The sequence below is a fragment of the Microtus ochrogaster genome, linkage group LG1 (assembly GCF_000317375.1).
Source record: "Microtus ochrogaster isolate Prairie Vole_2 linkage group LG1, MicOch1.0, whole genome shotgun sequence".
NCBI lineage: Eukaryota > Metazoa > Chordata > Mammalia > Rodentia > Cricetidae > Microtus > Microtus ochrogaster.
The window spans coordinates 28054634-28070849 of NC_022027.1; the positions used below are offsets into that span (position 1 = coordinate 28054634).

General features: G+C 41.7%; 1 protein-coding gene and 1 pseudogene across 1 annotated transcript; both read right to left on the minus strand.

The window, feature by feature from the left end:
- Positions 1 to 762: 762 nt before the first annotated feature.
- Positions 763 to 10201, minus strand: Commd8 (COMM domain containing 8). Its single transcript, XM_005359320.3, has 5 exons — positions 10102 to 10201; positions 7932 to 8087; positions 4639 to 4791; positions 2664 to 2819; positions 763 to 1618 (listed from the first exon to the last, which is right to left on the minus strand). Exons 1-5 carry the CDS (start codon positions 10165 to 10167, stop codon positions 1598 to 1600), a joined length of 552 nt encoding a protein of 183 aa, XP_005359377.1. The 5' UTR covers positions 10168 to 10201; the 3' UTR covers positions 763 to 1597.
- Positions 10202 to 14762: 4561 nt separating this feature from the next.
- LOC101999077 lies at positions 14763 to 15179 on the minus strand (annotated as a pseudogene).
- Between the last annotated feature and the right edge of the window lie 1037 nt (positions 15180 to 16216).

Genomic DNA, 16216 nt, shown 5'->3' on the forward strand with positions numbered 1-16216 from the left:
AAACAAAAAAAAAAGATCCAGTTCCAAAAAACAAAAAAGACAGACTGATGTCAGTGGTAAAGCACACTGCCCTCCACCTATCACCAGCAGTAATTAGAAAAAGAACAAACACTTATGATCCCATTTCCACTGACCTGTGGGGCTGGAAGCACAGCAGTGGTGACCGGAAGGACCCAGGACAGAGATATTGAGGGCAAGAGAAAGTTTGCAGGCGGGATTATATTCAGTACTTTGACCATGGTGGTGCTTGCATGAGTATCTGTCAGTCAAAATGTACCAAACTGACACTTTAATAAGGACATCAGACAACATGTTGATCAAACTTCAAGGAAGAAGAAACAGGCTGGTAGAGCCATGCTGTGGGAGGGGAGAACAAGGTATTTCCTTGTAGTCCAGAGCCCGCCGGACCAGGCCTCCTGAGGGACTGCTCTGCAAGCCATCAGTGCTCCACTGACCTGTGGGACTTGCCCAAGCGGGAACCAACAACCAGCTGAGCAGAGCAGTAAATACACGATCCATACCCGAAATCTCTTAATGAAAAAGTAGTACACTGAAAAACATTCTGTCCCAAGCTCCTCTTCTAAGCCCACTCTAATCTCACTACCTGCAGCTGTATGGAGGGGACAGTGACTGTCACTGCTCTGGACAGTCAGGCTGCGGTGCCTGACGGAGCCACAGAACTGCTAACAGCAGGGACCAGTTAATTGCATACCAACCACTAAGATACACAGGAAGTCACTTAAATCAAGCAACACATAAAGATAAAACCAGACACTTTTAATAGCTCAGAATGTGTATTTTTAAAGGTAGCTGATATGAAAAATGGCTTGGGTTACAGTTAATGCAATAGCATCCAAAAGCTCAAATTCCATATTAAGAACGTATAAAAACACAATTGTATATGAGTAACAATATGTACACTACACAATCAAGGAGAGCTTCCTCTTTTTCTCAGACCATAGTCTCCTGAGCAGGTGGGGACGTGCAGAAAGAACAGTATTATTTTCATTTCTTATAGTTTTAGTTCATAAAATTATTAAATCCCAAATTAGTCACACAAATTTTCAATGTTTTCTTGTTCATATCTGATAACAAGCTTTTGTCTGAAACTTTGCAACTGAGAATCCCTTCTTTGAAACATGAAAAGACATGCAACCTCCTGAGTTACATATGCAGCTTATGCGTGCTTTAAAACATTATTTTCCAATATCATGTTATTTATTCATAATGCATGCCTTGCTATTCGCATTTAAGCAACAGTCCTGTATGTCTGAGTTTTGTGTGTTTACATTACTCTAGAACTTATTTTTACTGTTTGATAAAGTATTATTAGAAAGATTACTCAAATATTTAATAAATGAGACAAACCAATCATTGTGAAAACACAAACTGAGACTTCAGCCTTTTCATCTTTCATTTTATGCATTCCCTATCAGCCACACAATTTCCTGTGCTTTAGGACTGCTGACAGATTTTCATCTCTGTAATCTCAGCAATGCTTCCTGCTCAGCCTGATGTAGCATCCACCCTTGAACACAGCATTCGCTTGCCACGGCGCAGCAGTGAAATATGACAGTTGAAAATTCACCATTTCCAGTTATTTTAACTGCAGGACCACCTTAAAACACAAACAGGGAGAAGCAATATCAGGTTAGACTGGAATGAAGCTGCTATCTGCTAGGTAAACTCTGAAGACGGATAAGAAGAACAACAGGCAAATGAGGGCAGGGGCTTAGAGCCCCTGCCAGCCAAGATTGCTGCTCTCGGTCCTCAGCACCAATACCAGGCACTACCACACCCAATTCTCACACACAGCTTCATCCAAAGGCCAAAAGGCTTCTTTGCTGGACATGAGAATCAGCCGTGAAGGCAAAATTAAAATGTGAACAACTGTGGAGAGTGGGAAGAATGTGATGTTTCAGGGCTTAAGAGGGCCAGAGAATCTAACACATGATTAGCAGTCAGGGAGGTGGTCAAAAACACCTAGGAGCCAAACCCTACGACTAGCCCTCTCGAGAAATGCTGCCCAGTAACAAGAAAATCCTGACAGCTTCCTCCCAGCCGACCCCTGTTGTTTAAAGCCTGTTTTCTCACATAACACTGGGACTGAAGACTGGAGCTGAGACACGGCTCTGCCAATGTGAGGGTTTGGAGACTGATTAGTTCTATCACATCTCAGCTTCACTTTGCCGTAACTACAGTTACAGTTCACCCCCACACCAGAACATTACAGAAGCAATTGTCTAACATCTGTCCATCCAAATAAGACATTTCTTTTTTTAGAATAATGAAGTTTTTTTATTAATTAGAGAAACTTGAGAATCAACTAATGTCATGGTCTCAGGGTAAATATTTCATTTTTAAGTTTAATAAATACTGAAGGAAAACAAAAAACTATGGTTGTAACAGTACTGCTTTTGTTTCAGAAATAATTAGATAATTAATTCAGAACTTGGTAATTGAACACTGTAAGTTATAATTAATTCAACATTTAAAGTAGAATTAAACATTTCAACAACATCCCAACAAAGTATTTTCTGTGCTTGATCTAAAGTATCAGTAAAATGAGATGTACTAAAACCCTGCCGGAATTCTACTCCTCCTACCCAAGGGCCCACTGACACTTGAGCATGGAAACCACAGGATTCAGTTCAAGCACACACCTTATTAGCTGCCTCCAAGGAACTGATTAGATTCTGTAGCTCCTCTTTACTCATTTCAATGGAGTATGGTTTCACTTCGTCATTCTCCTTCACATCCAGATGAAGGGTTAAAAATGGCATCTGTAAAGTGGCGATCTTGTCACTAGAAAGCGCGAGCTGTTGCAGGTGAGAAAGACGATAAACAATAAGTTGTACACACAACAAGCATCTGAGTTTGGTGAGAGCACATTGTCCCCGTTTGCCTGTAAACACTGGGGAAGAGGGACGATAAATTAAACACACATTCAAAGACCAGAAGGAGAAAGGAAAGGAGACAGAAAAAATACAGGAAGTGGGCAGCAAGAAAGGAGCCAGCACTTTGTCCAAAAGCAGAGTTTGGCTAAACAAGATGATGGAGGAAGGTCATTGGCTAATAAACTGCCTTGGCCCATCTGATAGGGCAGAACCTAGATAGGCGGAGTAAACAGAACAGAATGCTGGGAGGAAGAGGAAGGGAGCTCAGAAATCATGCAGCTCCTCTCAGAGCCAGACGCGATGCAGCCAGCCACCAGGTCAGACATGCTGAATCTTCCCTGGTAAGCCCACCTCATGGTGCTACATAGATTATTAGAAATGGGTTAAGAGGCTGAAACCAATGGACCAGGAAGTGTTTAAAAGAATACAGAAGTCCTGAAAGTGTCCTGAACCAGAACTGCTAGAGATTCCAAGATGGCAGTTTATGTATAAAAGATGAAAAATACTCAGAAACTCTTAAAAATTAAGCAACTTAATTCTTGATTGGCTATCAAGCTGCTGTTGAATATAGAATCAAGATATCACACCAAAGGACGTCTAGTCTTCTGAACATAATTATACTATCTGCAACTGGCCTCATCTTTTCCAGGCACACAGTCTCCAGTGTCTCAAAGAAATTTCACAAAGCATGATTTTAAATTCCCAGTCATTCTTTTCTGGTAGGGGTCCTATTTGTTTAAATATTTAAGTCTGGCAACCAGAACTAAAGGGATTATCAAATTAATACAAAAGACTACATAGCCGAAAATAGCATCCATAGGAGCTAGCCTAAAAGCTCGGGATGTCTCCCAACAAAATGTAAGCCTGAAGCCGTATCAGTTGTAAGCCTGAAGCCTTATCAGTTAAGCCACAATATGATAAACAACTAAATACCCTTCATGAATGCTATATATCTCTCCCCTATCATCCATACTTATGTAAATGTTACATATTTAAATGAAAACCTTTCATTTACTTTAGCGCTGATTAACTGCTTTTTATCTTGGCCCATCAGTGTAACAGGTATAGAATCATTTCAAATTTTGTCTGTATTGCATACTCCCTACACTTCGAGCTTTGTGTTAATACAATAAGCACATTAATTTAAAAAATCTTAAACATGACTGAGTCACAACAGAACCACAAGGCCCATTTCCTCAGCTAAGACAACTCTGTCTACAAGTGGTTATTCCTTTTGTCTTCTTAAGCCACCGAAACAACATGAAGCACTTTCTGGATCTAAGACCATGCTAAACTCAAGGAAGAGAATGTTATCTGTTTTTTGTCTACTAGTTAGGTACCTTAAAAGAACAGAAAGCTGTTCTGAAACTGTTCTCTCTCCACTCAGCACGACCCTCTCACCCTCTTTCACAAGGTTTTCCAAACTGTACTTTATGATGACATACACTTTGAGAAAGCTGCGGCATCTAGAGACTCTTATCAAGGCCATACACTATATACACACTTCTCCATGTCTGATTGATGCGTCTAGGAAAAATCGGGATGATGGCACCACACACAGTCTGGTTGCTTAGAATGCTCTTGATGTCCAAGTTAATACAAGACCAGTAATTTATATAAGCTTTGCTATTACTTTGGAACAATGTAGTCTCAAAATTATAAATTGTAGGTACTTTTATTTTAAAAGATTAAGTATATTTAAACACTACACACAAAAACATATAAATAACTAGATTCTTACCTTTAACTGCCAATCAAAATCCTGTAGCTGCGCACAAGAAATACCAACTATTTCTCCTAACAGGACCTGCTTGATCTCGCTTTTCCTACTCTTCAAGCATTTCATAACAGCTTCCTGATGACATGAATTCAGTTGGCTCAACTGCTGGAGTGTCTGTGGAAACACACACAGATGGTCAGGGGAGAGAAAGGGACCTCTTGCTCCAACGTAAACACGTGCCCACCCTCTTCCACACTCGTCTTAAATGGCAGTACAATGAGGAAGAAATACTTTACTAACTACTAAGAGCATGGGCTGAGAATGAGCAACCAGACGAGTCTTAACAAGTTCCTGCCAGTCAGAAAGTAAAGAAAGGGACTCACTGACAAAGCTAGCGAGTGCACAGTGCACCACAGCCCTAACAGCAAGGAGTTTTCCAAGAAATAGGAGGAGAAACTCAGGAGAAACCTGCAAGTCCTAAACCTGCGTGTGTCTACTGGACTGCTCCAAACTAGGCAATGCAGCACAACTCTACCTCCCAAACGCTGCGATGAAAGGCGTGTGCCACCAACACCCAACAAAATCCTACAGAATAAAGCACTTATTCTCAGAGATACTAACAGTTTCCAGCTACTGAGAAACTCACAGAAAGCATTAGTACATCTCAGAACATAAAAATATTAACTTCCACTTAATCAAATGATACAACATATACAAACCATACCCAACAACTTCAAAACACATAGCAGTTTCAAATGTATACAGTAAACCATACACTGAGTCATTCAAAGACTACATTAACAGTCTGTACTTCTGACAACTGGGCAGTTAAATAAAAGTGAATGAGATAAATTTTTCCCCGATATAAAAATTAAGCAATTCAATGCCATTAAACAAAGAAAATCAATGGTGTAAAAATTCTTCCAAAGGACAAGAGAAAAACAAAAACCTTCCCAAAGTCACTCTACAAACACAGATTAAAACCAAAGAACTTAGCAAGAGTATCATAGGAAAAAATTCACAGGCCAGTGTCACTCAAATAGAGATCCAAAAACTAGGCAAGACACTGGGTCATCCAACCAATGCACACATGAAAAAGAGTAATACTTCATGAACAAACTGGATTTATCAGGGCAATGCAAGCTTAGTTTAACATCCAAAAATAATCAACACATTAACAAAATAAGGAGAAATAATTCAGAAAAAAAAGCTGATAAAATGTAATAGCCATTGATGATTAAAAAACAAAAAGTCAACTGGGTATGGTGGCGCACGCCTTCAATCCTAGCATGAGGGGAGACAGAGGCAGACAGATCTCTGTGAGTTCAAAGCCAGCCCGGTCTACAAAGTGAGTTCCAGGACAGTTAGGGCTATTACACAGAGAAATCCTGTCTCGGAAAAAATGGGGGGAAAAAAGTCAGTAAAGTTGGAAAGAAACTTCTTCAATCTACTAATTAGTGCCTATAAAATCATGCAGCTAATGACTAAAAGGTAAATTAGTAATTTTCTCCCTAAGGTGTGTGGGAGATAGGTCTACTACCACAATTTTTTTTTAAAAAAAAAAGTGTTTGTGTGTATCACACATATACAATATACACACTAAATAAATTAAGAAAAGTATTAGACATAGAAAATATAAATGTTCAACAATTTCTACATCCTAACAACAAACAACTAAAGAATAAAATTAAAGTGTACTAAAAACTGCATCTTTCAGAAATATAACCAAATATTTGCAAGACTTCTATATTAGAATTATAAAACATAGTCGGGCAGTGATGGCACTTGCCTTTTATCCCAGCACTCAGGGAAGCAGAGGGAGGTGGATCTCTGTGAGTTCAAGGCCAGCCTGGTCTACAGAGCGAGTTCCAGGGCAGCCAGAGCTGCAGAGAGTAAAGTGAATACAAAGACAGAAAGAACCAAGGAGAGACAAAGCAACCTTGAGGAAACATGATGCTGAAGGTCTTCTCCCAGCTGGCATCAAGGATTAATGCAGCGTATCTTTAATGCTGTGCTAATTAAAACAGTGTAGAAATGCCAAAAACTGCTACAGAGAATAATGGAAGAGTCCAGAGACAGACCCCACAAGTGACCACCTGATTTATGACCAAGGCTGTACAGTAGCCTTGTGAGGTAAGGACAGGCATTCCACAAGATGGCACTCAGCCAACGAGATAATAAGCAGAAGAAACTGAGATGGCCCTTGTCCCAAACAAAATTATTAATTCAAAACCTATCTGAGAGATTAGAGAAGCTAAAACAATCAAGCCTCCATGAGAAAACCTACAAGATACCTTCTTTTTCAATACAACACCGATAACACTAAGCATTGAAAGAAATACTAGGAAACTGGATTAACTTCGGACCTTTTGTTCCCCAAAAGCCCCACTAGGGAGTAAGAAAATAAGGGATGAACAGATTCGATGAATATAGTCAAAGAAATGCAGGTCCAGAATATCGTCTGGTAAACAACTCACATAAATACGCACAAACAATTCTTGACATGTTGAAAAGCCACGGCCCATGAGGTCCAATGTTAACTGTCTACTCCCAGAAACCAGAATACGAAGGCTGGTTCTTTAGCATCCTGCTTTCTTCTGTATACTTTTAAATGTGTTACAGTGGGAGAAAAAACAACTAAAACAAAACCACAAAGGCCCCAAAAGTTCAATTTAGAATTCCTCTCACTCATAATTACATGTTTCAGATGTTGTATTGTGTAAGGCCTGCACGGAGCCCTCCCCTAGAAGCAATGAAATCCACAGCAGAGCACTGGGCTGAGCTCCCAAAGTCCAGTTGAAGAGTGGGAGGAGTGAGAATATGAGCAGAGGGGTCAAGACCATGATGGGGACACCCACTGAAACAGCTGACCTGAGCTGATGGGAACTCACCATCCCTGGCCAAATAGGGAAGGAACCAGCATATGGCCAAACTAGGTGCTCAGAATGTGGGTGACAGTTGTATGGCCGGGATACACTGTGGGGTCACTGACAGTGGCACTGGGATTTATCCCTACTGTTCGTACTGACTTTTTGAAACCCATTCTCTTTGGAGGGATACCTTGCTCAGCCTAGATAGTGGGGAGGGCGTTGGTCCTGCCTCAAAGCAAAGTGCTAGACTTGTTGACTCCCCATGGGAAACCTTACCCTCTCTAAGGAGTGAATGGGGGTGAGGGAGTGGGAGGAGAGGAGGGAGTGGGAACTGGAATTGGTATGTAAAATGAGAAAAGGGTTTTTTTAAAAAAAAATAAATTAAAAAAAGAAAAACTCTGGGTAGTGCTTATTATTGGGTAAAGAGATCAGGAGTGAAGTCACCTCTTCATCTGAAAAGTTTTTGCCAACTACAGCTTTGAAAAATGTGGTAACATCTTCCAGAACTTGCTTCCATTCGGCAGACTCCCAAACACTGTGATAATCCTGGTGGGCGGGATAGGCTCGGCCACACATGCCATCAATGATTTTGTGAAGAAGCTGGGGACAAAAAGGAAACAAAAGCAGTTTAAAGTAGATGACAAGACAGACGTCTCTTCCTTGCAGAATCACCCCTTTTGTAAAGCCAGTTGAGACCGAAAGGTAACAATTTTTAAGATTTATGGTTGGATTTTTTTTCATCTTGTTTTTTGTTTTATTTGTTGTTTGAAGAATTGTTTTGTTTTATTTGGTTGGGGGGGTGCTTTGTTTTTGTTGGTTGTTTTTTTTTTATTTTATTGTTGCTTGAGATTAAAGTCTCATTTCTGTGGTCTAAGCTCATCTTAAATTTATGACAATCCTCCTGCCTCAGCCTCCCAAGTGCTGGGATTGCAGGTATAAGCTTCCAAAGCCAGCTAAACTCCAGACTTTCCATGATGATGTCTACCTTTAGAAACTAAAATAACATTAATGATGCACTGGTTTTTTTTTTTTTTTCAGAATCCCTGAATAGAAAATATTACATTAAAAAGTTTTCCTTCGCGGTCCCAATGCATCATTTCTACCCCAATAACCAAAGTCTGACGTTCACATCCAAGCCTCCCATGGGCGCTCTACCGACTTGACTCTGCTGTGCCTCCACTCCCACTCCCACGCACTTCGCTGCTCTGAGAAAGCCCTGACCATCCTCTTCGCTCTACACCACCAGCAACGAACATGAAAGGTGTTCCTAGCAAGGGCAAAGAAGCACGGAAAGGGTTATATGTGAGAAGGATGAGAAGCTGCCAGGCGTTGGCAGTCACAAGCCATGAGCATAGAGGACTGAAACGAAAACCAAAACCACACTGCAGGTTTGGGAACTGCAGCTGCTGAGAGATAGGGCACAAGACTTTTGAAAAGGTGAGTAGGGACCAAATCACGGGAGGAGGCCGTGCAGACAGCAGAAAAGAGCCAAGGCGTTAATATGTGCTCAACTTTCATTCCGTGTTGACATTATTTTTCCAAGATTTTGCCAGAATATTGGGAGAGGAGGAGAGTGTGAGACTCAGAGATTGTGGTAACAGAAAAGGTAAGTAAGTCAAGGAAGCGGGAGGGTCCAAGAATGATTTTCTAGATCTAGTGGCTGGGTACGAAGGGTGGCACCACCCAAACAAAACCAGGCCAGGGAGGAACCAAAGCAGGGAAAAAGGAGCTGACCCTGGTGGAGGCTGGCAAAGGAGATGGCTGGCTCCACTCAGAGATTCAGGGGTCATGGACATTGACTGGAGAAAAGTTTTGACCATCTCTATAAGGGATGACAGCAGGCGTGGAAGTTCAGAGACTTGGTCCAGACATCAGAGCGTGGGCTTCAGCTTGGGCCCTGGCTCGCTGGAAACCTCTAGCAAATTCCTCAAACCTGAGGCTGACATTTCACCGCCCTCATTTGTAAAATCAAAGAAAAGGTGTACAATGTTTTCATTGTCTTGACAATGAAAAGGGCAAAGTTAAATTTCTTTCAGCCTCACCTACACTATCCCCACTACAAGCTGAGCAGAGTTTGGGAAAGAGGGCCATACTCGAGATGTAGAAAAGAAGTTTGGTGAGGGCAAAGACTGGGAGCCACCACCAAACACTTTCACGGGAGTCTGGACCCAGGGTATGCTACAGGGAAAGCCTGGCTGTTAGTCCCTGGTCCCCACAAGCTTGACTTTGTGAGTAGGTGTGTTTTCAGCGGCTGCAGTCACCTCTTAGCCACTCTAAGAAAAGTTGGTGGCGGTTGTTTTCCGGTTAGGAGTTGGTTCCAGCCGCCCACCAGGAGACGGACCCGCCAGGGTCTCACCGCATCCTCTGTACCACACTAAAAGGGTTCACAGGTGGCGTTCGGGAGGTCTGACCTCAAGCATGAATGACTATTGGCGAATGCAATAGACCAAGGGCTCCACCACCACGGCTTTCTAGATGCAAGGAGACCCCACACACCCAGGCCAGGGGCAACCCCGGGTCGCGCGCAAAGTCCCTGGGCCGCCATTCTGTCCCCAGGAGCCCAGGACTAGATGTCCCAACCCCGCCCTCCCAAGCTCTCCCCACGACCCCTCACCGGGGCGCCCCGCTCCGGAGGCAGCTTCTGCAGCCGCCACAGCGGCGTCCCCTCTTCCGCCTCCATCCCGGGAGAACAGGGGATCCCGGTCACGTGACAGACCCGGCCCATAGGCTGAAGCCAGGACTCGCCCACGTGACCTACCAGGGGGCGGAGCCGGCGCGCCTTCGCAAAGTCCTATGCGCCTGCGCAGATCCTCTGCCGAGGTTTTCCCTGTAAGCAAGACAGAGCCAGTCTTTTCCGCTTGGGAAAGACTTTATTTGGAGGAAGATTTACAGACCTCAGCTCGGTTGCGACTGTGGTTAGAGATCGATCTCATGAACATTTTTCACGCTGCAGAAAATCATCTAGTAAGGGTAGCCGCAGTTTGTATTTGTGCCAACTCAGGGCCTTTTCCCCAAAGATCCAACAAGCTCTTACTAAAAGCTTTTGACCTCAAAAGCAAATTAAAGTTATATTTTTTTTATCCTACGAAGATTAGTTTATTCTCCGTTTGCAAACAACAAACGCGGTCCAAGATGGAGCTCATAAAATGACAAAGCATATTTTTAATTAATTTAAATGTGAAAAATCAGGTGAACGACAAATAATGTTTTAAATATGTCCAAAATACTGCATGACATATGCTTAAGCTAAAAGTTTAATTTTTTTCTCTGAAATTCCTATTTAACTGGTTCAGCTCTATTTTATCAGGCAACTCAAAAACTCATTACCCAAGTTAAGAAACAAAAACAATCTGATGTTAATTGAAATCCGTGTCTACACCCACACATTTACCACGGGACTAAGCCTGAAATTCATAATGTCTTTCTGTTATTCTCCAAATTCTTTCAGCTGTAATTTTAATCCAGTGCTAGCAAGTCTATGATAGAGTGAGCCCTGCCATGCAAAGACACGATACGATTAGAAAGAAAGGTTTGCAGTGTGATTTGTAACGTTAAAGACGGCAGTGTTGGAAAGTGCTGAGCACACCAGAGAAGAAGACAAAGCAACTATCCGAACTGTAAACTATTCCTATTCAGAGAAAAACGACTCAGTAGCACTTTCAAGATCAACTTCCTTTCTCTAGCCTGCCCCAGCATTTGGGAGTGGAAGGTCTTGAGGCTCCCTTAAGATATTTACTACTTTTCACATTTTACTACAATACAAAGAGGTATTTACAACTCACACTGCTCCAGCTGAAAGATAATTGTCTTAAAGCACCGTGGATAGGGAGTCCCGAGACACCGTTAAGATAAATTGCCGCCTGGAAATCTGTGTAAGTGTGTTACTAAATCCAGTGATGGGCAATGTTGCCTATGGAAGCTGAATTTTATATAGTGTAACGTGTGAGACAAGTGCTTGTCAACCATGTAATAAATGGCAAACACTTGATTTATTTTGCCCTACTAATCTCCATGGCAACCTTATACACTCAGTAATTTTCCTACATTAAAGAGGATTCAGCCTTTGTGGAGGAAAAGTTACGTAGGTAATAGTGGTAGAGTTTGAGTAGAGAATTTGTGCTGTGCCTGCGTAAAGGAAGGCACATAGGCAATGACTTCCCTGCATTCATGCAACGTGAGTTCACAGTGCAAAATGGCATATGCACCATGACATAAAGGGTAACAAAAAATAGATCCAGACTTTTCTTTCAAGCAACACTGCACACCAAGAAGAAGTCGACCTTTGGAATATGACTTAACAAAATTGAACTTCCAAAAGAAACTGATTTTAAAATATCACATAAAATTGAGAGGAAAGAACCCTTAATATCTGTCTTTTCTGTAGTAATAGCTTGTCCTCGTATATGTAATCTAAGGCATCAGATTTCTTTTAACTTTTGACTTTTTTGTTTTAAAGTTTTTAAAGTGTGTTGGAGGGCGGATTGAGGACAAGTTATAGGAACTGATTTCTTCCTTCTAGAGTCCTGAGGACTAAACCTTGGTTACCAGGCTTGAAGACAAACCAATCCCGGAAGCATCTCAAAACCTTAACTATCTCTCTGATTTTATTCCTGCTAGATGTATTCTGGCCTCTATCTCCCTAACCTTTTTTACGAGAAGGACTTAAAATGCAGACTCTGGAGTTAAAGTTTAGTCCAACTCTGGTAATCATTGTTACCGTTATAATCTGTATTACAATGGCAAGCTAGTTCACCTCCCTGGTGTGCCTGCTTCCACATCTCTCATTATCGACAATGACAGTGTAGACTTTACAGAGCTTGTTTTAAGTTCATATGTGTAACGTTGTTTAAATGAGACCCAGCCTGGCACATAGAACATGCTAAGATACCTTTCCAAGGGGCTTCCTTCCCTGCCAAGAAAAAGCAACTTCCAGAAAAGAATTTTGTTATCTATGCTGCTAGGTCAAGTGCTGGAAGTCTCTGCTTTGGTATTGTGGTCTGCCTCTCCATCCATCCGGTCTACTTCACAGTGCTGGACAGATGTAGACAAGGGGTCACAGCTGGGAAACAGAGGGAAGAGCCTAGGTAACCCTGACTGTACTGAGCAAAAACTGGAATGCAAGCTTCCTCTTTAGAGAGCTCCTTCCTGGGTTTGGTTGCTTGTTTTCGGTTGTTGTTGTTGTTTTATTGTTTAGTTGTTTGTCATTTTGGGGTAGAGTTTCCTGCACAAAACTTTGAGTAAGCCCTTCCTTTTTTCCTTCTCTTCTTCCTTCCCTCCTTCCTACTCATCTTCCACAATTCTTGATGGAACATCCACCATGCATGAGATCCTGTAATGTGTCTGATCATGGTAGCTGTACATGAACACAGAGTAGGAGTGGTGCCTAACCTATGAGCAGGTATGATAAGATTGTCTGTTGACAAATCTCTTCAGAATGTGAAAGAGTGATCTAAGAGAGAAAGAAAGTAAAAATTATGCTTCAGATCTGTAAGGGAGCATCATGCCTAAAAGCAGCGTTGATACAAGAGATGAGGAAGAGAGAAGAGTATGCGGGACAAAAGGACTGCCAGCTGAATGCAGAGGCCCTGAACGAGAAGTCAGAGTTCTTCAAGACAGTGTCTGGAAATATGTGTGTGTGAACTGCAGTGAACAGGACAGGGGTCGTGGTGAAGACACAGACACATGGGAAGAGATTTTACACAGCCTACTGATGTGGTCTGGTACGTAATTTTTACATGTTAACACTCTGGGAGACAGGTGTTAGGGGGTAAAGCAGAGAAACATTTTGAATGTCTTTCTAAATTAAATATAAATTTATTTTCACACTGCTGTCAGAAAACAAGTACATTTTTTGTGGATTATTGTAAAAATACATTCATAATTTGACTCAGATATTCCTGTTCCAGTAATATGTTAGAATTTAATGTTTGGCTTTAAGATTGGTCTCAGTTTATAACAACACACAATGAGTAGTCAATCATGATAACCTTAATCAAAATTGAAATAGATCCATATAATAAGTATATAGAGTCATTGGGTGAGGGAGCTCCAAGTCTTTGCACTGTTTGATACTGGTTTATGTTGTGTATAAGTGAATAGTGTGTAGATTCCTGGGAAAACAAATCCACAAACTGTTAGCAATAGTTGTCAGTCATTTGGAGGATTACATATGATCTAAATTCTCTTTTGGTTTTTCTGGATTTTCCTATCAAAATCTTGTTTGAAAGAGCTTAAATATGATAAACCAGATAAGGTGACTTATGTGTGTGATCCCAGCACTTGGGAAATAGGGAGATTGTCACAGTCTGAAGCCAGTCTAGTCCTAAAAGTATAGGACTATTTTATAGTTCCAGAAAAATTATATAAATATACACACATACATCTTTGATAAATTATGATTATATTGATCTTTTTAATTTTTGCTTTCAAAGCAGCCAAAGATAAGCTGGAATACAGGTCAGTGGAGGAGTGCTTGTCTACCATATTCAAGGTCCCAACACTGAAACAATAGCAAGAAAAAATAGCTAAATCTCATGTGAACTTCCCTGTGTCCTTCCTGCAGTGTCTCCATTAACAACCAGTTACACTGATATGTTTTCCAACCTATTTCCTAGGTCTCATTTGCAACAAAGTCTTCCAAGTTGTCGGTCACTAAGGAACAGGAACCCCTTGCTTTCCATCATTCTGACACCACCAAGCCAACTGTCTCTCTTCAGATAATATTGCGGGGACTCCCATTCCTTATACAACTTCTGTGTGAGTCACAGCAACTAAGTTATCTTTAAAAAGGTAAACAAAAACGTAGCAGTTTGACATACTCTCTGTTTACTTCTTCTTTACACAGAGGTCTAATTGATACATGGGTGCAAGGGTAGCTCTTCTGTTCTCTAAGACCTCTGGGTTCTGTCCATGGAGACCTGGATAGGGAAAATAAATGACAAAAACAGCATCAGGAAGTTTCTATGTGCCTGACCTAGAAATGCTGCACACTGCTCCTCCCAGCATCCTGTCTGAAGAATCCATCTCTGTGGATTCTGTAGGGAAACTCTAGCTGTGCTTCCAGGAAGAAAAAGAACAGAATTTGACATGAATATATATGTGCTGTGCTTTTTTCAGAGGTTGGTAGGGGTGAGAGAAAATTTATCTGGTGAAGGCAAACATCCAAAAGAGACCAGATAGGCAAGGTACTATGAAAATTGAGCCCAGGAAGTCTCTGGGGCAACAGAGAACTCACACCGGGCAAGGCACACATAGGCTTGGGATATAGGAGTGACTTTAGCCTTTCAGTACCATCCCACCAAGCTCTTTATAATTGATAGAACCATTGTGTCTTCATGCCCTGCCATCAGCATCTCTACTTCTTTCTCTGCCATCTCTTCACCCAATGCGACATGGACATGACAGATTTCAGTACCCATGATGGTACCATTCTTTCCCATCAGTGTACAAAGGCCTTCAACATAATCCTCATTAGTTCCTTGGTCCTTGTTCTGGGCCACAGTCTGCAGCACTTTGACAGGAAGTGCTCAAAGACCAGCCCTTTACACTCATCTCAGCACACTTGGGGTTCCCCAGGACCTTGGCCACCTCAGCCTTGGTAGGGTTCTGGCCCAGGGCCCTCATCATGTTCCCATGTTGGCTGTACAGGATTTTGCCATCACTACTCTGGTCAAACAGCAGGAAAGCCTCCTTACATTCTGGGACCTGATGTTTTATCTTCAACGCAGTGACTGCACCTTATAATCTACTGCTATTTCAGCCAGCAATTATGACTCCACAGTTAATGATCTATTTCTTTGACAGTGGCCCAGCCACTCAGGCAGCAGCCTGGTGACGATTCTGTTCCCACAGGCACTGGTCCTGTCGCTGCTGCTAAGGGTAGCTTTAACTAAACCTCTATTTATAAATAAAACTCGAGACTCAGACACTGGGGTGAAAACCTGCTAACTCAAAGAGGTTGAGTAGCACCTAGTTAACCTTCTCTACTTATTGGTGTCTCCTGAAAGGGCTGTTCTTCTGCTCTTCCAAGACAGAAAAAGACAGACATGCCACTCAAAACCCCTTCCTACTACATCCGGTACATCCCTCTATCTCTCCCAGATGTCCTCTGATGCTCTATGTTTGCTTTCTGTCCACTAGTTGCTAACTCAGCCTCCTGACCCAGGGTTAATTTTACTTCAATAACACAAATGCAAACTCAAGGTTCGCAGTGTAATTGAATATCCCCCAATAGTCTGGTCCTTGGCGATATCACACCTCTTGACCACTCAGCTCTGTTGGACCTTTTCCCTAAAGATAATATTTCTAATCGAGGATTCATCAATACTGTTTACAGCTACAAGCCAAATATCGCACTGGGCTCCAACTAAAGTGCCCCTGCTATATACATCTGTTGATTCAGATTTGTATGGGGGTGGATGACAGGGTAAGAAAGCCAATCAAGCTCTTTTCAAAATATCACCACAATCAGGTTAAATTAAAAAGTGTAATTCTAGCCAAGCATGGTGACACACTCCTTTAATCCCAGCATTTGTGAGGCAGAGGCAGATCTCATTGAGTTCATGGCACTAAATATGAATTCCAGGATATCCAAGGCTATAGAGAAAGACCCTGTCTTGGATAGATAGATAGATAGATAGATAGATAGATAGATAGATAGATAGATAGATAGATAGATAGATAGATGATTGATAGATAGATAGATAGATAGATAGATAGATAGATAGATA

Excerpts from the sequence above, each read along its gene's own strand:
- Commd8 (XM_005359320.3), bottom strand. The coding sequence starts at position 10,167 with ATGGAGGCGGAAGAGGGGACGCCGCTGTGGCGGCTGCAGAAGCTGCCT. Across the intron at positions 4,792-7,931 it reads AAAACTTTTCAGATGAAGAG|ACACTCCAGCAGTTGAGCCA; the intron begins GTGACTTCACTC and ends GTGTTTCCACAG. Across the intron at positions 1,619-2,663 it reads CCTTGGAGGCAGCTAATAAG|GTGGTCCTGCAGTTAAAATA; the intron begins GTGTGTGCTTGA and ends TTGTGTTTTAAG.